Here is a 21621-nt window from a genome sequence, read left to right on the forward strand (position 1 = left end):
CCTAGCATGGAATTTGGCGTTCGATTGTAGAACGTGAGCTCCTGTCTGTTTAGTGAAGTCAACAACAATTGTGGCAACAATTGCTATGACAGAAACAGTTACGGAATTGTGACGATGCATTCGGTAGACGTGTACCGTATTATTACGTTTCATGTGTATATAAGCAGGACATCTACTAAAAACGCTTCATTCACAATACTGCTACCGAAGAGAGAGCCACGATTACTGCACTGTCCGAGAGAATTTTACTCAGCCGCTTTTTAACCGCAAAAATGAATGGTCCCGACCGGGTTGATATGAACCTTCGTCCCCGGGTTAATACACTTACCTCCCCTAAACTTACGGCGGTTGTCCACGCAAACAAGACACCTGACAAGCAACAGGAGGCTGTCGGTGAGGGGTTGAGACACTCCAAATGTGTCCTCAATACCTTTTTCCTGGCCTCACATGGCGGCGCAGGTGATGTCCCAGCTCAGAAACAAAGCAGGGCACATGTGGATGAGGAACTCTCAAACCGGTGAGCATGTTTAGGCTAAGTTGACCATACGTTGTATTCAACAGTCTAAAAATAGCCGTAATAAGGAAAACGTCTTAAATATATCACTATCCACATCTCTATTGTTCCAGCTGTGATGGAGTTCTCATTGAGCTCTATCAGCTGGCCATGTTGCAGTGTCAACGCTACCTCCATGCTGACAACGGGTTGCACAGACAGGTGGTTGGCCTGGGCTGGGGACTTCTGGCTCTTCTGTGCAAAAAGAATGGAGTAAGTGTTTCTCCCCTGTTCTGTCCCTGCCTAGTGTACTCAGCCTCTCCAAAATATGTATACACTACCCATGATGCACTTTGTCCATGTAGATTGGTATTTCCCACACGATTTATAAACAGACACAGCAGTGATTATTCTGAGTTGGTTAAGTGGTGTGATACCCTAATATTACACGATTGTTTTTATATTATTCTTATTTTTAGGTGGTCAGTGATAATGATATAGCCAACCTTCTACTGCATAAGAGTCTGCACTCCAATGGAGCAGATGCTTGCAGTGCCTTTGACAACCTTGGTAAAGGGACTGCCAATCTTGCTAGCCTGCTCATTGCTGGCAAAACCAAGGTAGGCAGAATCCTTTCCTGAATTGCCCATCACATATACATTAAGGTTGTGTACATGTCTTTGTAATATGGTTCATGATGAGTCAGCAGGACAATACACAACCATGTATGTATTGATGCTCATAACTGAATTTCCAAGAGGTAAGGTAGTGTGTGTGTGTTTTTTGCAGGAAGCTATTGAACAGGCGATGAGTCAAGGTGCGTGGCACCATGCCTTGATCTTAAACATCTTAGAAAGACATGGCCCATCTGACTGCATAATGTCCAGGTAGGGATACCTGTTCAGGCTTTACCAGATATGTGACATGCCACTTTTGTGTCATGGTAATGTACCTTAAGCTTTTTATTGTTTGCATTGCAGGTGAAGTTTTTCTTTGATTTATTCTTTTTCAGGTTTGTTAATAATCTGGATGATTCAGATTTATTGAAGACCTACTATCAGGTCAGGCTGGGAGAAATGCCTTCAGCTGCATTTGTGAGTGTTTATGGTCAACTTTACATGTGTGTAGTGTGGAATTCTGATTTGATGCCCTCTTGAGTTTAGACTGAGGGTTGAATGTATGTTTTTCTTTTAGGCTTGTGGTGAGGACAGCTGCCAAAACTGGCATCTGCACCTTGCCATTGTGGTACAGTTGTCCAAAAGCAACCATCTTCGAAAGACGTCTGTTACAAAGATGGCAGAAACCTTGGGTAAAAACCTACTTAACTAATCTTAAACTAAGCTTTGGTCTAGTGATTAAACGTTTACCAGACCAAGAGAACATTTCAGTATTATATTTAAATTAGCCCGCTGGCTAACACTGGCACATTTACAGAAATGTTAATGAATGTGCGCTGTCCTTATAAATAAATAAATGAAATATACCTTAATCCCATATGTTCCCATCTTACCCCACCCCACCCCACAGCATCTAAAGGACATAAGCACGGCGCACAGTTCTGCCAGATGGTGCTGCAACTAGACCGGGAGCACCTCCTGGAGCACTCACTGTACGATGTTGTGGGGAAGTGGATGGGTCTTCTGGCAAATATGCAAAACGAGGTCCCACAGACACGTCCAGAGCATCCTCTGTACCCTGAGGTTGACAATGGATTCGCTGAAGTCACAAACACACTTCGTGTGACTTCTGACCAGCAGAAGGTTCCACTCTCTGAAGAGCTCTTCAAAAAAGTCATGGGCCCTCTGTATGTGCTACAGGATCACAATGCTCTTGCGGAGGTCGAGGAGAGCACATGCAAGCCACAAAACAGAAACAGAACAAAAAAGAAGCAGTCTAAGAAGGTTTGCTTTTATAACATGAGTCATGGAGTTGGCTATTTTATAGCCATGTGTGTGATGTCACTGAACTGGTGTTTCTTTGGTTACAGATGTCTTGGTTTGGCTTCATCGGCTGCTTTGGCAGTAGAACGATGGACTAACTAATCTACACACTACATTTTCACCAAGATTTTTATTTATTTATTTTTTTTAATTGAAAACGAGAATTAAAGTATTTTCATATTTTACATACTGTATGCATGAGAAATTGTTATTTTGAAAATCCCACCATATTGAAATCCTGCACATGTAGAGTTAATTTGATATTCTCCATTTTAATTATTTTGTATGAAATATGTTTGAATTTTAAGTAATATTAATCAAACTGCAGTTGATTTACTTAATCAAAAAAGTGAAAGAGCATAAGCACTGCTTAAATGATTGTTCGAAGATCTGGTGATTGTGAAAGACATAAGTAGTGAAATACCTTGGATCTTACATTGACCTTTATAGTAAGATTCTGCTGAAGAGTTGGGCAGATCCTTTTTCGTGTGACCTCGCTACTGTGACTGCCGCAGGGAGAGGCCTTTGCCAAGTACGCCATGCATACTGACAGAAGTAGCACTGCAATAGGGTTGTGGTTTGACCTTTGCATTAAAGCACAAAGAGATGTGTTGTGGTGAGAATTACAAATGACGTGGAAGCAAAACCAAAGTGAGATGTGTTAAGAAAGGGAAACGTTCCCAGGTTTATTACAAGCCGGCTTGGAGGAGAAACATGAAACAAGTTGCCTCAAGTCACCTCCCGATTGTCGTTTCTCACAGCCTTATATTCTGTTAGCAGGGTCTATGTCTGTGCCAGTGGAAAAGTTCCATTGGCGCCGACCACCTATGGTGAAGTCTGGCATAAGACAAAAGCTGGGCCGTCGTACGTGACTAAAGACTTGATTTGCAAATGGTCGAGGCGGGTCTTCACCAAGTACAGCAATTAATGCAAATATGAGGGAGACAGGCTAATGAAGTTAAGATTACATTTGTATACAGTATGTTCTACAAATATTTTTTACAACATTACCCCCCAGTGAAAGTTTCAAACTTTCAAAAATAACAAAAGAAAGAGAGAAAGAGGAAAAGAAACAAATCTGTGCGTTAGGGGTAAGAGAGGTAGGATAAGAATAAAGGAAGGAGAAGAAAGGAGGGGGAAAACAAAAAACAAAAATAATAAAGCAAGAAGCATCAAAAACATGGCCGAATAAACAAGATAAAAATGACTAAAAAAATCGAGAGAAAGAAAGAAGAAAAAAAAATTCCAAAGCGTTTAAAGTGATATACAGTAATCGATTGGCAATTGATCAACATGTCTCAATCATATCGTTGCATTTCAGAATCATGGTCATTTTTTTTTTAAAAGGAAAAACATCAGCATAGTCATCACACTATTCAATTGGCTCTTTGTCTCTGTGAACCGCACAGAATCCATCACAGTCAACATAACATTCAAAGACAACCCATGCAAAAACTGTTGGCGATTGTTTGTGTTGGTTTCTGTAAAACATTGTTGGGTGGTGCATAGTGTCGCTGCAGCGCAGACGGAGTCCTTTGCGGTGTTGTAAGGGTAACACGCGTAACTGGAAAGATCTTTCCTGGCATATCCAGCAGGTGTCGTTGCTTCCTGTGAGCACGGATCCAGCATGGAACGCTAGTTGACACATTCTGTTTGTCCCACAGAATTCTTCAGTAGGGATAGACAGCACATCTGTCAGGCATAAGATCACTATGGCGTACGTCAACATTGTTGTTCAGTTGGTAAAAATCCAAAATAAAACTCTAGTCCCTAGTCTTCGGCAGCTGCTACTGTTACAGGATTTAATCCGCCCCAGGCAGAGTGCTAAAAAGAAAACAAAAACAGGAAATAACAAACTTATAGCGATTTTCTAGCTAAACTGAAACAACGAGTGAAATGAGACGCGTGTTGCCAGGTAGCTTATGTGACCCGTGTTCTGCGATGGTGGCACTCAGTTTATGTAGTGTTCAGGGTTCTTGACGTGCCTGCAGCGTGATAGGTGAACCCAAGTGTCTCTTTCCACAATTCTCACAGCCGTTGGCGTTGACAGGATGACCTCATAAGGTCCATGCCATCTCTCCTGGTTCCAGTGTTTTCTTCTCAAGTCCTTCACGAGAATCCATGCGCCAGGTTCAATGGGATGTGTCGTCTGGAAGCTTTCGGGTAACGCCGACTGCACCTGTTGAGACAAAGACGACAAGGCAGATATCAGTCCTCGCATATAACTAGAAATCGAGTTATCAACATGTTCCAAGTTAGGCGGCGAAGGCAAGCTAGGGATTGACATGGGACAGGCGGTGAGGATTTCAAATGGACTTAGCCCAGTAGATTGCGTCGCTCGTGCACGGAGGTGAAGGAGAACCAAGGGGAGCGCACTGACCCAGTCCATTCCAGTAGGAGCTGTGATTTTTGCCAATTTGGATTTGATCATTGAGTTAAGTGTCAGACAAACATTTTAACAATTTGATAACCTTGGGCGTTGGCATGTTAACATATCAACCAACACCAAACAATATTCATAGCCTCTGCATTTGTCCAATTGTATAAAATCCATCATCACATGTTCAAAAGGACCTTGTGGAGGTGGGTGGTGTCCCCCATTGAGTCTCATTGTGGGTGCAACGTTACAGTATATCAGGTAGATAGATAGATAGATACTTTATTGATCCCCAAGGGGAAATTCAAGGGTCTCAGTAGCATACAGACATCACACACAACATGCACTTACAGCAGAAATGGTAAACATAAGTATAAGTATAAACATATAACTAAACTCCACTGTACAATAAAGACAGTAGAAGAAAAGAAAACTAAAAAAACTAAATACACTATATAAATTAAATTTAAAAAGTCAAAAGTCACTCAATAACTTGTTTCAGGTGACCACATGTGAGATACCTCAGGTGGAGTCAACCTAGGAAGAGACTGACACCCGGGTTGTTCTGCACCTGCTGTATGCCGCTCAACTGGTGCACAAGGTGGCTGTGCTGAGGACTCCAGACACAGACATTTTCTTCATCCTTCTACACCACGGCTAATCCGTCCCGCTGACCATCTACGTCGACATTGGGACCGGAAAACACAGGCGGATCCTAAATATCAGCGAATTGGCAGAATGTAAGGGGGCAGACTACTGCACAACAATACTCGGCCTATACGTCTTCAGGGGAAAAGACGTTACAAGTGCCTTTAGAGGCAAAGGGAAGGTTGGGCCTCTGAAAAAGCTGCAGAGTAATCCAATGCAGCCTTCAAGTGAATATTTTTAGTCAGATATTCTGTAGTATGTAATGGCAATTAATGCAGAACATAGGTATTGATACATTGTGACTTTGTAATACTATAATTATTTATGTCCTCAGAAAACTTGGTGATCAGTGGTCTGTGGAGCCAGATGTGGTGGAGGACATCGAGGCATTTAGCTTGTGTAATGTATGGCCGGGCTCGTGAAAAATCTGTGAACAACGTGTGCAGCATCATGATGAAAAAATGATTGGAGAGGATGAGACGCTTACCACCAGATCCAAGGTGGATGTGTCCCAGCTCCCGCACTGCAGAGACAACCTGGTCCCACACATCAACCGTGTCAACCACCGCCTGGCTATATACAAGAGAGCAGCCACACCGACATTCTGGTGTCCCAAGCCCCATGATCCTGGTGAAGGCTGGGAAAAGACTGAAGAGGGTACCCTGGAACCAGTGTGGTCTTGTGGACCTATCCTCCCCACTTCACTCACTGACTTGCTGGAGGAAACAGTCGCGGAGATGGATGAAGATGATGAAAAAGACAAGGAGCAAGAGATCGATAATGAAGACCTGCTGTATACTGTATGATGTATAGACATCATTGCCCTTGACCTTTTGACCTTTGATTAAAATCACTCTTTTCTATTTCAGTTTATTCTAATGGGGATTTTGTATACCCTATATATATACACATATTTGACTATATGAGTGATTTTCTGTTTTGTTTCAATAAATCTAAATAAATCGATGTACTGTATGTACGTTGCATCTCAATGTATACCACTGCCTTGAGTGAAAAGCAGGGCCGGAGTGGGGCCACTTTTCAGCCCGGGAATTTCAGGCCCAAGACCGGCCCAATTTTTCCATAGTGGTGGAAATTGGATAAATGAATGTAGTTTTTATTAGTATGGTTCAACAAATGTGTAAAGGTTGTGTAGCGCTTGTAGACCTGGACCAGTAATTCAAGCACTAAACATCAACCTAGGCTCGGGAGAGGGGTATGCTTAAATGGACTAACTCACAAGAGGAATTAATAAGTTGAACAATTGACAGTTTTATTGCCTCCAAAACAGCAGTGTGGTTACACAGCATTGAATGGGCAAAATATAAATGAAATGATAAGGAAGAGCTCTTCAAACAAATAAAATATGAAAATCAAAGGAAATATAGAATTCAAGCCCCTTATTCCTGTATGTAAAGTGTGTATCAGTTCCTGTATGAAAAGTGTATTGATTCCTAAAGTTCAGTTCCTTGAACGTGTGTGTGTGTGTATCGATTCCCAAAGTTCAGTTCCTTGAATGTGTGCGGATATGACTACTGTGTTGAGTCAACAGTGTGGAAAATCTTATCTGGTGTTCGATGAACGAATGTTCTTGGGTTTCTCTGAGACAAATCGTACGGTTGGCCACACCACTTCCACGATCGTTCTCAGTCTCACTGGGCTGGGCTCGCCATCTGGGATCCGAATCTGATCTGGTCGTTCAAAAAACCAATCTACACAAAGTGCAGAATAATAAGAATTCTGTTCTATTTCTATTCTTCAACATGAGACCTCATTAACTTCTTTCTTTCTTTCTTTTAGAACATCTTCTAATGTGTAACCAATAACTAAGGATGCACTTAAGATTACATTGAGATGAATTACTTACATCACAATAAACTATACAAATGAAATATAAGCAATTACATTACTTATAAGCATGTACTTTCAGTACAATTCAACGAATTGCATAAATGAAACAACAATAATGTTTTTAACATCATTAAGCAGTGTGCTTATCTATTTTACACTTCCATTTACTAAAACATTTTCCTTTTTAACCTTTTCAAGGACTATTTTAACATATTGCATTGTAACATGACTATGAATTAAATATTACAACTAACTTATTCAAAATATACATGTGAAACTCAAAAGCTATGCATTTGTAATGCATCTGTATTATGACTCATTAGCATCCGCTATTACATCAACTGAATGCTAAAATGTAAACAAGTTAAGCGCCACGCATCTTACATGGTTCAAAACGCTACTAACGGCTCAGCTGAATAGGCTACCATGCTGCGCCAGCTAGTTAGGGCGTTAGCTAGGATTTAACATATAGCACAATGATACGGCTTGTACCAAAGTGGCAGGAAACATTAAGATTCTCGTCAGAGATTAAACATTCTATTTAACTATGATATGACATACCAAGGTTTCATACAAACATTGAGCACTGTCTCACTCATACTCCGATTGTTTTTTTATGAATTACATCCTTTCCTAGATGGCTAGTAAGAAACTAGCAAAACGTGCTTTACTCACCGGAGTTCCAATTTGCTGTAAACTCGACAGAATCACTTTTCTTTCTTATTCAAAGTTGAGTTTGAGGTAGACTAATATCTTATGGATATAACTAGACGTAAAGTATTGACTTTTCAAAAGTATTTTGTTATTATTTATCTTCAAATCCGGGAGCTCTTTCAGGTGCAAGTTCACAGGAAATATGTCGCTGGTAGAGAGAGAGAATGTTTGCTAGTAGGACGCTCTAGTCTTCTAACACATAGAGCGCCCTCCATAGGAAGGTACATGTAATTGCATCTAGATTAGTAGCCCTAATTTCATGAGGGTTACACCTATATAATAATTCACTTCAACTGAGAAGTTAGCAAAAAATATTCCACTATTCCACAAGTTAACAAAAACAGAAAGAAAGAAAGAAAGAAAGAAAGAAAGAAAGAAAGCCTTTGAAATGTAGCCTATCCCACGCTTCCACAAAGAGGCATATTGAACTCATGTTTAGGCCATATGCATGGGTAGGCTATATTGTTTGGTGATTTAGCCTAGGCTACTCCTTTACTACACCCTTCTGAGCAAGCAAGGCATATAGGTTTATCATGTACATGTAATTGCTCTTTCTTACGTTAAATAACTTTAATTTATCCTCTCTACTTGTCCCTGTAGTCATGGCCTCCTCATCAGTAATTTAGGGCTCATTATTTTCAATGGTCGACTGGTTGATCTGCTGTTCAGAGGCTACAATTTTTACCACAAAGGCCTACACAGATCAAGCTTCAGTTGTGTTATTTGCATACTGCAAAGTCTATGAATCGGATACAAAAAGCTATATTTTAAGTCATTTAATATGTTGCTTACGAATAGCTTGATACCAACGTCCAATATTAGCCCAATAATTACATTGCTAATAATCATTGTCTAGGCTATCTCTCTTTACCAGTTGCCACTTTTGTCTGTAATCTGGAAGCTATGCACATTTAGCAGCATTCTACCTGGCCGTTTCAGTCCCTCCTGGCCTCTTTCTACCATCCATCCTTCCTGACGCTTATGGCTACTGTAGGCCCGGCCCGGCTGAGAAAACTTTTTGGAAAACACGGGCTATATGGACCCAACCAACTCTTTTTGGGAGGGGAGAACTCCCTCACATGTCAGGCTACAACCCATGCAGACGGCAACGGTGTCATGCACAGAATGCGGAACGTGTATAGCTTACTAACTAGACTAACGTGACAAATGTCAAAAAATAAATTCCTCGACCGGCCCAAAAGTGAAGCGGCCCACCGGGAATACTCCTGATTCTCCCGATTACCCACCTCGGGCCTGGTGAAAAGCCTCTAAAAACCGATAGCATTGGCCATACACTGGGTCATATGTGCGGGTTGCTGTCCAAGGTCCCGAACCCTTATTTCATTACCGCTACTATGCGTCGAGCGCAGCACTACTAGGTTTTGCCAACTAAACACTGTCGTATTAATATCGCTATCCTGTCGCATCCTGCCAACGTTGTGCTATGTTAGTCTGGCCCGTTTGTTGTAGAATATAGGCCAGAACATGCAGGCATATGTGTCAATACTGCGTGATTGCGATAACCTATTTTGTTTTACTTCCAATCTAGACAATCTAGTATCTAGTAGACCATCGTGTGGCCAATCGTCGAGTTTGAACAAAAACAGAAACAGTCGCCTAGCATGGAATTTGGCGTTCGATTGTAGAACGTGAGCTCCTGTCTGTTTAGTGAAGTCAACAACAATTGTGGCAACAATTGCTATGACAGAAACAGTTACGGAATTGTGACGATGCATTCGGTAGACGTGTACCGTATTATTACGTTTCATGTGTATATAAGCAGGACATCTACTAAAAACGCTTCATTCACAATACTGCTACCGAAGAGAGAGCCACGATTACTGCACTGTCCGAGAGAATTTTACTCAGCCGCTTTTTAACCGCAAAAATGAATGGTCCCGACCGGGTTGATATGAACCTTCGTCCCCGGGTTAATACACTTACCTCCCCTAAACTTACGGCGGTTGTCCACGCAAACAAGACACCTGACAAGCAACAGGAGGCTGTCGGTGAGGGGTTGAGACACTCCAAATGTGTCCTCAATACCTCTTTCCTGGCCTCACATGGCGGCGCAGGTGATGTCCCAGCTCAGAAACAAAGCAGGGCACATGTGGATGAGGAACTCTCAAACCGGTGAGCACGTTTAGGCTAAGTTGACCATACGTTGTATTCAACAGTCTAAAAATAGCCGTAATAAGGAAAACGTCTTAAATACATCACTATCCACATCTCTATTGTTCCAGCTGTGATGGAGTTCTCATTGAGCTCTATCAGCTGGCCATGTTGCAGTGTCAACGCTACCTCCATGCTGACAACGGGTTGCACAGAGAGGTGGTTGGCCTGGGCTGGGGACTTCTGGCTCTTCTGTGCAAAAAGAATGGAGTAAGTGTTTCTCCCCTGTTCTGTCCCTGCCTAGTGTACTCAGCCTCTCCAAAATATGTATACACTACAGAGACACAACAGTAATTATTCTGAGTTGGTTAAGTGGTGTGATGTCCCTAATATTGCACAATTGTTTTTATATTATTCTTATTTTAGGTGGTCAGTGATAATGATATAGCCAACCTTCTACTGCATAAGAATCTGCACTCCAATGGGGCAGATGCTTGCAGTGCCTTTGACAACCTTGGTAAAGGGACTGCCAATCTTGCTAGCCTGCTCATTGCTGGCAAAACCAAGGTAGGCAGAATCCTTTCCTGAATTGCCCATCATATATACATTAAGGTTGTGTACATGTCTTTGTAATATGGTTCATGATGAGTCAGCAGGACAATACACAACCATGTATGTATTGATGCACATAACTTAACTTCCAAGAGGTAATGTAGTGTGTGTGTGTGTTCTTTGCAGGAAGCTATTGAACAGGCGATGAGTCAAGGTGCGTGGCACCATGCCTTGATCTTAAACATCTTAGAAAGACATGGCCCATCTGACTGCATAATGTCCAGGTAGGGATACCTGTTCAGGCTTTACCAGATATGTGACATGCCACTTTTGTGTCATGAATATTAATGTACCTTGCAGGTGATATAGTTTTTCTTTGATTTATTCGTTTTCAGGTTTGTTAATAATCTGGATGATTCAGATTTAATGAAGACCTACTATCAGGTCAGGCTGGGAGAAATGCCTTCAGCTGCATTTGTGAGTGTTTATGGTCAACTTTACATGTGTGTGGTGTGGAATTCTGATTTGATGCCCTCTTGAGGTTAGACTGAGGGTTGAATGTATGTTTTTCTTTTAGGCTTGTGGTGAGGACAGCTACCAAAACTGGCATCTGCACCTTGCCATTGTGGTACAGTTGTCCAAAAGCAACCATCTTCGAAAGACGTCTGTTACAAAGATGGCAGAAACCTTGGGTAAAAACCTACTTAACTAATCTTAAACTAAGCTTTGGTCTAGTGATTAAACGTTTACCAGACCAAGAGAACATTTCAGTATTATATTTAAATTAGCCCGCTGGCTAACACTGGCACATTTACAGAAATGTTAAAGAACGTGCGCTGTCCTTATAAATAAATAAATGAAATATACCTTAATCCCATATGTTCCCATCTTACCCCACCCCACCCCACCCCACAGCATCTAAAGGACATAAGCACGGCGCACAGTTCTGCCAGATGGTGCTGCAACTAGACCGGGAGCACCTCCTGGAGCACTCACTGTACGATGTTGTGGGGAAGTGGATGGGTCTTCTGGCAAATATGCAAAACGAGGTCCCACAGACACGTCCAGAGCATCCTCTGGACCCTGAGGTTGACAATGGACTCGCTGAAGTCACAAACACACTTCGTGTGACTTCTGACCAGCAGAAGGTTCCACTCTCTGAAGAGCTCTTCAAAAAAGTCATGGGCCCTCTGTATGTGCTACAGGATCACAATGCTCTTGCGAAGGTCGAGGAGAGCACATGCCAGCCACAAAACAGAAACAGAACAAAAAAGAAGCAGTCTAAGAAGGTTTGCTTTTATAACATGAGTCATGGAGTTGGCTATTTTATAGCCATGTGTGTGATGTCACTGAACTGGTGTTTCTTTGGTTACAGATGTCTTGGTTTGGCTTCATCGGCTGCTTTGGCAGTAGAACGATGGACTAACTAATCTACACACTACATTTTCACCAAGATTTTTATTTATTTTATTTTTTTTAATTGAAAATGAGAATTAAAGTATTTTCATATTTTACATACTGTATGCATGAGAAATTGTTATTTTGAAAATCCCACCATATTGAAATCCTGCACATGTAGAGTTAATTTGATATTCTCCATTTTAATTATTTTGTATGAAATATGTTTGAATTTTAAGTAATATTAATCAAACTGCAGTTGATTTACTTAATCAAAAAAGTGAAAGAGCATAAGTATTGCTTAAATGATTGTTCGAAGATCTGGTGATTGTGAAAGACATAAGTAGTGAAATACCTTGGATCTTACATTGACCTTTATAGTAAGATTCTGCTTAAGAGTTGGGCAGATCCTTTTTCGTGTGACCTCGCTACTGTGACTGCCGCAGGGAGAGGCCTTTGCCAAGTACGCCATGCATACTGACAGAAGTAGCACTGCAATAGGGTTGTGGTTTGACCTTTGCATTAAAGCACAAAGAGATGTGTTGTGGTGAGAATTACAAATGACGTGGAAGCAAAACCAAAGTGAGATGTGTTAAGAAAGGGAAACGTTCCCAGGTTTATTACAAGCCGGCTTGGAGGAGAAACATGAAACAAGTTGCCTCAAGTCACCTCCCGATTGTCGTTTCTCACAGCCTTATATTCTGTTAGCAGGGTCTATGTCTGTGCCAGTGGAAAAGTTCCATTGGCGCCGACCACCTATGGTGAAGTCTGGCATAAGACAAAACTGGGCCGTCGTACATGACTAAAGACTTGATTTGCAAATGGTCGAGGCGGGTCTTCACCAAGTACAGCAGTTAATGCAAATATGAGGGAGACAGGCTAATGAAGTTAAGATTACATTTGTATACAGTATGTTCTTACAAATATTTTTTACTACATTACCCCCCAGTGAAAGTTTCAAACTTTCAAAAATAACAAAAGAAAGAGAGAAAGAGGAAAGGGAAAAAAATCTGTGCGTTAGGGGGTAAGAGAGGTAGGATAATAATAAAGGAAGGAGAAGAAAGGAGGTGGAAAACAAAAAACAAAAATAATAAAGCAAGAAGCATCAAAAACATGGCCGAATAAACAAGATAAAAATGACTAAAAAAATTGAGAGAAAGAAAGAAGAAAAAAAAAATCCAAAGCGTTTAAAGTGATATACAGTAATCGATTGGCAATTGATCAACATGTCTCAATCATATCGTTGCATTTCAGAATCATGGTCTTTTTTTTTTTTTTTAAAGAAAAAAAGCAGCATAGTCATCACACTATTCAATTGGCTCTTTGTCTCTGTGAACCACACAGAATCCATCACAGTCAACATAACATTCAAAGACAACCCATGCAAAAACTGTTGGCGATTGTTTGTGTTGGTTTCTGTAAAACATTGTTGGGTGGTGCATAGTGTCGCTGCAGCGCAGACGGAGTCCTTTGCGGTGTTGTAAGAGTAACACGCGTAACTGGAAAGATCTCTCCTGGCATATCCAGCAGGTGTCGTTGCTTCCCGTGAGCACGGATCCAGCATGGAACGCTAGTTGACACATTCTGTTTGTCCCACAGAATTCTTCCGTAGGGATAGACAGCACATCTGTCAGGCATAAGATCATTATGGCGTACGTCAACATTGTTGATCAGTTGGTAAAAATCCAAAATAAAACTCTAGTCCCTAGTCTTCGGCAGCTGCTACTGTTACTGTTACAGGATTTAATCCGTGCTAAAAAGAAAACAAAAACAGGAAATAACAAACTTATAGCGATTTTCTAGCTAAACTGAAACAACGAGTGAAATGAGACGCGTGTTGCCAGGTAGCTTATGTGACCCGTGTTCCGCGATGGTGGCACTCAGTTTATGTAGTGTTCAGGGTTCTTGACGTGCCTGCAGCGTGATAGGTGAACCCAAGTGTCTCCTTCCACAATTCTCACAGCCGTTGGTGTTGACAGGATGACCTCATAAGGTCCATGCCATCTCTCCTGGTTCCAGTGTTTTCTTCTCAAGTCCTTCACGAGAATCCATGCGCCAGGTTCAATGGGATGTGTCGTCTGGAAGCTTTCGGGTAACGCCGACTGCACCTGTTTAGACAAAGACGACAAGGCAGATATCAGTCCTCGCATATAACTAGAAATCGAGTTATCGACATGTTCCAAGTTAGGCGGCGAAGGCAAGCTAGGGATTGACATGGGACAGGCGGTGAGGATTTCAAATGGACTTAGCCCAGTAGATTGCGTTGCTCGTGCACGGAGGTGAAGGAGAACCAAGGGGAGCGCACTGACCCAGTCCATTCCAGTAGGAGCTGTGATTTTTGCCAATTTGGATTTGATCATTGAGTTAAGTGTCAGACAAACATTTTAACAATTTGATAACCTTGGGCGTTGGCATGTTAACATATCAACCAACACCAAACAATATTCATAGCCTCTGCATTTGTCCAATTGTATAAAATCCATCATCACATGTTCAAAAGGACCTTGTGGAGGTGGGTGGTGTCCCCCATTGAGTCTCATTGTGGGTGCAACGTTACAGTATATCAGGTAGATAGATAGATAGATACTTTATTGATCCCCAAGGGGAAATTCAAGGGTCTCAGTATTATACAGACATCACACACAACATGCACTTACAGCAGAAATGGTAAACATACGTATAAGTATAAACATATAACTCCACTGTACAATAAAGACAGTAGAAGAAAAGAAAACTAACAAAACTAAATACTAAATACACTATATAAATTAAATTTAAAAAGTCCAATGTGCTTGAGGGTGATCAAGCATAAGACGCTTGTAGTGACAGGGCCGGGACTGGTAAGGTGCTCAAGGGAGTGAGTGTCATGGTGAAGGTGCAAAAAGTAGTCCAACCTTAGTCCTTTAGTTATGTGTGCATGGCAAGGTGCTCAAGAGAGTGAGTGTCATGGTGAAGGTGCAAAAAGTACTCCAACATTAGTCCAACAGTGCAACAGTGCAAGAATAAGGTCTAAGTATAAGTATATATACTCTTTTGATCCCGTGAGGGAAATTTGGTCTCTGCATTTATCCCAATCCGTGAAATAGTGAAACACACTCAGCACACAGTAAAGTGAAGCACACACTTATCCCGGCGCAGTGAGCTGCCTGCATCAACAGTGGCGCTCGGGGAGCAGTGAGGGGTTAGGTGCCTTGCTCAAGGGCACTTCAGCCGTGCCTACTGGTCGGGGTTCAAACCGGCAACCCTCCGGTTACAAGTCCGAAGCGCTAACCACTAGGCCACGGCTGTCTAGAGACCAGCATAAATAATATGGACAAATAGGAGAGTAAAGTATAATGTAGACAAGGTAATATAAAAAACTATGTCAGTGCAAGAACAGTTGAGGCAATAGGGTTATAGCCATTCATTCATTCAGTATCGTAGCAGAAACCTGACCGCAGCCATTGATCATGTGTGCTAATATAGCATGAAAAACAGTGTAGCAGTAAAACAGTAGTGAAAACATTAGGCTGTGGACATTAGTAAAACAGTAGTAAAACAGTAGTAAAGCAGTAGTGGGCAGTCAGTACTCAAACATGGAGAGGGTGGAGAGGCAGACAGACTAAGCAGAGAAGTCTATCTCTCGTCTTCCCTTTAGTGAGGCATTGAACAGTTCAATGGCCCTGGGGACAAATGACTTCCTCAGTCTGTCTGTTGTGCATGGCAGAGAGCGAAGTCTCCAGCTGATCAAGCTCTTTTGCTTTTTAATAGTGCTGTAGAGTGGATGACATTCATTGTCCAAGATGTTCATCAGTTTGTCCTTTTTTTGTCCAGAGTCCTTTTGTCAGATATTGAAGTGATGCACTCCAGTTCAGTTCCCACTACAGAGCCAGCCTTCCTTACCAGCCTGTCAAGTCGCCCAGCATCCTTCTTCTTTGTGCTTCCTCCCCAGCATACCACTGCATAGAACAGGACGCTGGCCACAACAGACTGGTAGAACATCCTGAGGAGCTTGCTGCACACATTGAAGGACCGCAGCCTCCTCAGGAAGTACAGCCTGCTCTGTCCTTTCTTGTAGAGTGCATCAGTGTTGGCTGACCAGTCCAGTTTATTGTCCAGGTAGAGACCCAGATACTTGTAGGTGCTTACCACCTCCACATTGACCCCATCAATGGAGACTGGTAGCAGAGTGGGCTTAGACCTGCGGAAATCCACCACCATCTCCTTGGTCTTTGAAGTGTTGAGTTGAAGGTGATTAAGTTTGCACCATTGCACAAAGTCCTCCACCAGGCTCTTGTACTCCTCCTCTTGCTCGTCCCTGATACACCCCACAATTGCAGTATCATCAGAAAACTTCTGCATGTGGCATGACTCGGTGTTGTAGCAGAAGTCAGATGTGTACAGGGTGAACAGGACTGGAGAGAGCACAGTTCCCTGTGGCGCTCTGGTGCTGCTGATCACAGTGTCAGAGAGACAGTTCTTCAGTCTGACGAACTGTGGTCGCTCGGTCAGGTAATCTGTAATCCAGGTTACCAGGTGAGCGTCCACACCCATCTGCAAGAGCTTGTCTCCCAGTCTGAGGCGTTGGATGGTGTTAAAAGCACTTGAGAAATCAAAGAACATGATTCTCACAGCACTTTTCCCCTTGTCCAGGTGAGAATGTGTCCTGTGTAGAAGATAAGTGATGGCATCGTCCACGCCCACTTTCTCCTGGTATGCAAACTGTAACGGGTCTAGTGCATGGCCTAGGTGATGCGTCTGGAACAATAAGTGGTTGCTACTGTTGTGAAGCCTGGTGCAAAATAAAGTTTGTTTACCATCTGAATCATAGCAAGTGGGCGTTTGCGTGGTCAATACCGTGTCAATTTAGCTATAGAATGTGAAAACATGATTTGGGAAGCACTATCCGTGTAAATACTGACAGATTTATCTTTAGCCAAATTGCACGATCTGTAAAGTGCCACTAGTTCGGCAGCCTGAGCTGAGAGCTGACCCAGTAGGGTGTGTGATACAACTGTGTCATACGGGTTCATGACAGCACAACCGCTTCTCACCTCTCCATTCCCAGCTCGCATAGATGAACCATTAACATACAGTATTAGATCTGGGTTTGGTAAAGGAGTTTCGGAAATGTCAGTTCTCGGTTTAGTACACAGTCAACAGAACATTCACACACAAACAAATGACAGGTAATTCACAATTTGGTAGTCCCATCGTAGGGGCTGAGGCCAATGCATTTTCCAAATCAACAAAAGCAGTTTCACATTCGTCAGTCAACGTCAGTTTGTCAGTCAGATTTTTCATGCATTTGCGCAAGCTTGTAACAGTTTGGCTCTCTCTGCGTAATTAAGGTTCAGGCTCTGCAGTAGCCGACCGTATACGTATACGCATACACGCACACACACACAACCACCTTGGTTACGTACAATGACAAACAATGACACACACGAACTTGGTTGAACAAAGATTCCACACGCATGAACTGTACACACATATATACAAATACTTGTCTCACGCACTCAGATAGCCTCAAAAGCCGCTTGTGCTCTCGGGGTGTATCATGATAACGGCACCCGCCAACAAAGGCAATAATAATTATAAGTCAGATATAGTAGTAATGAAAATAGTCACGATTAACAGCTGTGCTGCGCACACTCCTCCACCTTATGGTAGAAGAAACGATGGCCAACTTCACGCTTGCGCGATTGTTCCCACTTTGGAACTAGGATCCTTTGGTCTCCCCCCCCCCCCCCCACGGAGAACCACGCATTTACCTCAGGCGCCAGGCATCTTGTTCCCAGACCACAAACTCAGCCACATAGTATGCTCGCAGGTATCTCGTTCCACTTCGAACTCACCCCATACATATGCTTACAGGCCTTTTGTTTGTTGAACTCAGCCACACTACTATTTACACTGCATCTTGTCCCCAGACCAAACTCAGCCACATAGTATGCTCGCAGATATCTCGTTCCACTTCGAACTCACCCCATACATATGCTTACAGGCCTTTTGTTTGTTGAACTCAGCCTCTTATCACTGGCTAACGTTAACAACTCCTTCACGTCGAGTTTAGCCAAACTATTTACCAGGTGTCAATTTGAAGAACACAGTATCATATACCAACTACAATGTCTTACTTTAAACGTGGAAAACGTCATTCGACACCCAGCTCTTAATATTACACTTTCAGTTCAACATCTTTATAGGCTACTTCAAACTGTGATCTTTCAAAAACCAACACACTTAAAGGGCAATTCCATGCAAAGGTCATCCTTACCATGGAAAAAAAAAGTTGTGCATACGCAAATAGAACTGTTGTTAAAATCTTCATTTAGGTCTATATATTATTGTTTGTAACTGATCTGATTGAATTTGATGGAGAATGACACTCTTTTTACATCATAAATATGGTGTGCAACCATACAGAAACAACTCTTTTTACATGGTAATATTATACATATTTCAAAAGTGGATAAATGGACCCAATGTTCAAACAAATTGCGTCATTTGACAAATTCCAGATTGACAAGGGAATGGTAGAGCAATGTCTATGCTCAGCTTGCCTTTAAGAGCACAACTCCTTACATTTGTAAGGCTTTTGTTTTTAAGTCAGCAAGTTCCATGGCCATGTCACATCCATAACGTATAATAGGAAAAGTTTATGCTACACATACAGTGTTGATGTGACAATGTCCATAGTGTCTGTGCAAAGCTGATTTATATCAATGTAAAGTGTGATGACCAAATTGTGCCCCTTTCTTACTTTTAAAACCGTTAATGGTGCGTTATGGATGTGACGTTATGGATGTTACATAATGTGAATTTACAAGACTGGGGACTTTATTATACCTCAAAGCCGATAAAACGTCTGTTCTGGTGGCATGTCAGTTTCAACGCATTTCAATTTAGTGTTTACAACTGACATTTCAAAGATTATTAGGTTGATCAAAACCACAGGGAGGCCTTGCCTAACCATTAGCAAAACAAACATAATATTAAAATACCTCCAGTGATTAGCCTAGCCATAGCCTATTTTCAAGTGGCCTAATAACGAAAATCTGAGCGATTATCTTCCTGTAACTGTCATACTAATGTTGTACAGTAACTGGATTATCGTGTTAGCTGGTGAAGATGGCTGACTTTGCAGCTAGAGTTAACATAGCAACCTCCTTCTGTTGCAGATCTGTTCAGCCTGCCGTTCACGTCTGCTTAACACAGTTTAATTTTAAATGTGACGCGATATGACAGCATTTGAAGTGTCAGGTCCTCTATAGCTAATACCCACAGAGTAACATGAGTAAGGGCAGCAATAAACTAGATGTACCACATAGCGGTTCAAAATATGACCGCCTCTTAGTCCTGCATATTCTCTTCGCAAAAATAAATCACGCTTGTCAATTTGTCTCCATATCCTACTCCTGCAACTCATGTGCATGTAAATGAGTGTGTGCATATGTGAGTTTGCTTTTGTTTATAAGAGTGTGTGTGTGTGTGTGTGTGTGCATGTGCGTATGCGTGCCTGTGTGTGTGTGTGTGTGTGTGTGTGTGCGTATGTGTTTGCATGCCCACATGCGTATGCGTGCCTGTGTGTGAGTGTGTGTGCTTGCCTGTCTGTATATGTGCGACTGTGCGTGCGTGCGTGTGTGTGCGCATGTGCGTGTGTGTGCACGTGCGCGGGCATGTACTTTATGTGTGAAAATCACAAATGAGTGGGTATGGGTTAGGTTCATGCAGGCTCTTGAGACTAACATACCATGAATATTTTGTCATCTTGGGTGCAACGGTTCAGGTAGGGCTAGTTATTTAGGGGAGTGGCCACCAAGTTTCATGTTCCCTAGTGTTTCAGTAACCCGGGAATCACTGACCAAAATTGATGACGGTAAAAAAAAAAAAAAATTCTTATTTATATTTTAAATGACTTGTTGTCCTGATTCTTCCTGTGGATCTTAGTGGGCACTGAGGAAGCAATAATTTCATCGCTAGCTTTTCATGATTACCATTTCAATTGTTTCATATCAAAACTCACTACTTAATTATGTGTTTTATGTAGTTTGTTGAGGACTGGTTCATGATACATATATCATAGTTTCGGCAGTTTCCTTTAAAATTCAGTTTGTAGAAAACCTGTAATCTCTCACAAAAGTGTGTCCATTTCATGTCACATCCATAACGCTGATAAAATGCCTTGTATTCTTAGGATGAAATTGATTATATGAAATTTGAGGATTTCTCAGTATTCAGAGGACAGAGGTTACATTACCACGGTTATCCGAAGAGCCTTGAAACGACGTCCATACTCCAATTTCGCATCCAGAGATTGGGACCCTGCTCGCAGCGCCATAATGTGGTGTGAATTACAAATGACGTGGAAGCAAAACCAAACTGAGATGTGTTAAGAAATGGAAACGTTCCCAGGTTTATTACAAGCCAGCTCAGAGGAGAAACATGAAACAAGTTGCCTTGTTTCTAATTAATCTACACACTACATTCTCACCAAGATTTTTTTTTTTATTATTAAAAATGAGAATTAAAGTATTTTCATATTTTACATACTGTATGCATGAGAATTTTTTATTTTGAAAATCCCACCATATTGAAATCCTGCACGTGTAGAGTTAATTTGATATTCTCCATTTTAATTATTTTGTATGAAATATGTTTGAATTTTAAGTAATATTAATCAAACTGCAGTTGATTTACTTAATCAAAAAAGTGAAAGAGCATAAGTACTGCTTAAATGATTGTTCGAAGATCTGGTGATTGTGAAAGACATAAGTAATGAAATGCCTTGGATCTTACATTGACCTTTATAGTAAGATTCTGCTGAAGAGTCAGGCAGATCCTTCTTCGTGTGACCTCGCTACTGTGACTGCCACAGAGAGAGGCCTTTGCCAAGTACGCCATGCATACTGACAGAAGTAGCACTGCAATGGGGTTGTGGTTTGACCTTTGCATTAAAGCACAAAGAGATGTGTTGTGGTGAGAATTACAAATGACTTGGAAGCAAAACCAAACTGTTAAGAAAGGGAAACGTTTCCAGGTTTATTACAAGCCAGCTCAGAGGAGAAACATGAAACAAGTTGCCTCAAGTCACCTCCCGATTGTCGTTTCTCACAGCCTTATATTCTGTTAGCAGGGTCTTTGTTTGTGCCAGTGGAAAAGTTCAGACACGCCCCGGACATATGCGTGCTTAATTGGCGCCGACCACCTATGGTCAAGTCTGGCATAAGACAAAAGCTGGGCCGTCGTACATGACTAAAGACTTGATTTGCAAATGGTCGAGGCGGGTCTTCACCAAGTACAGCAGTTAATGCAAATATGAGGGAGACAGGCTAATGAAGTTAAGATTACATTTGTATACAGTATGTTCTTACAAATAATTTTTACTGCAGTGTCACAACATGCAAATGAACAAGAATGACCATATGGTGGCTAAGAAGGCTACCATGATGATTCTGTCAAAGCTCAGGAGAGATTGCGTCGTGGCGTGTCCCTGCGGTACATCATAGGTGGCCCTGCAACAAGGAAGCCGAGTGACTTCAAACTCTTCCTGG

At 41.8% G+C, this 21621-nt stretch overlaps 2 protein-coding genes and 1 long non-coding RNA gene across 7 annotated transcripts; 2 read left to right on the top strand and 1 right to left on the bottom strand.

Moving 5' to 3' along the window:
* The first annotated feature begins 174 nt into the window (after window positions 1–174).
* Window positions 175–6882, top strand: LOC121711727 (protein transport protein Sec16B-like). 2 transcript variants are annotated; one of them, XM_042095556.1, is made up of 9 exons: window positions 177–517; window positions 628–766; window positions 973–1113; window positions 1283–1380; window positions 1506–1587; window positions 1688–1802; window positions 2021–2183; window positions 3488–3497; window positions 6866–6882. In XM_042095556.1, exons 1-9 carry the CDS (start codon window positions 273–275, stop codon window positions 6872–6874), a joined length of 1002 nt encoding a protein of 333 aa, XP_041951490.1. In that variant the 5' UTR covers window positions 177–272; the 3' UTR covers window positions 6875–6882. The 2 variants fall into 2 exon arrangements, with proteins under 2 accessions (XP_041951489.1, XP_041951490.1); XM_042095555.1 differs by lacking the exons at window positions 3488–3497; window positions 6866–6882 and adding an exon at window positions 2481–2595 and having other exon boundaries at window positions 175–517; window positions 2021–2394.
* On the bottom strand, window positions 3091–9768 carry LOC121711732. Of its 4 annotated transcripts, none has more exons than XR_006032417.1 (3): window positions 9271–9768; window positions 5946–6170; window positions 3091–5525 (listed from the first exon to the last, which is right to left on the bottom strand). It is a non-coding gene; the product is annotated as an uncharacterized LOC121711732 (long non-coding RNA). The 4 variants fall into 4 exon arrangements; XR_006032416.1 differs by having other exon boundaries at window positions 5946–6174; window positions 9271–9767; XR_006032415.1 differs by lacking the exon at window positions 9271–9768 and adding an exon at window positions 8950–9153 and having other exon boundaries at window positions 3091–5488; window positions 5946–6174.
* A 34-nt stretch (window positions 9769–9802) lies between these two features.
* On the top strand, window positions 9803–12169 carry LOC121711730. Its single transcript, XM_042095558.1, has 8 exons — window positions 9803–10156; window positions 10267–10405; window positions 10562–10702; window positions 10874–10971; window positions 11083–11164; window positions 11265–11379; window positions 11603–11976; window positions 12063–12169. Exons 1-8 carry the CDS (start codon window positions 9912–9914, stop codon window positions 12111–12113), a joined length of 1245 nt encoding a protein of 414 aa, XP_041951492.1. The 5' UTR covers window positions 9803–9911; the 3' UTR covers window positions 12114–12169.
* Window positions 12170–21621: the final 9452 nt, after the last annotated feature.

This window comes from Alosa sapidissima, chromosome 6, assembly GCF_018492685.1.
Source record: "Alosa sapidissima isolate fAloSap1 chromosome 6, fAloSap1.pri, whole genome shotgun sequence".
In the NCBI taxonomy this organism is placed as follows: Eukaryota; Metazoa; Chordata; class Actinopteri; order Clupeiformes; family Clupeidae; genus Alosa; species Alosa sapidissima.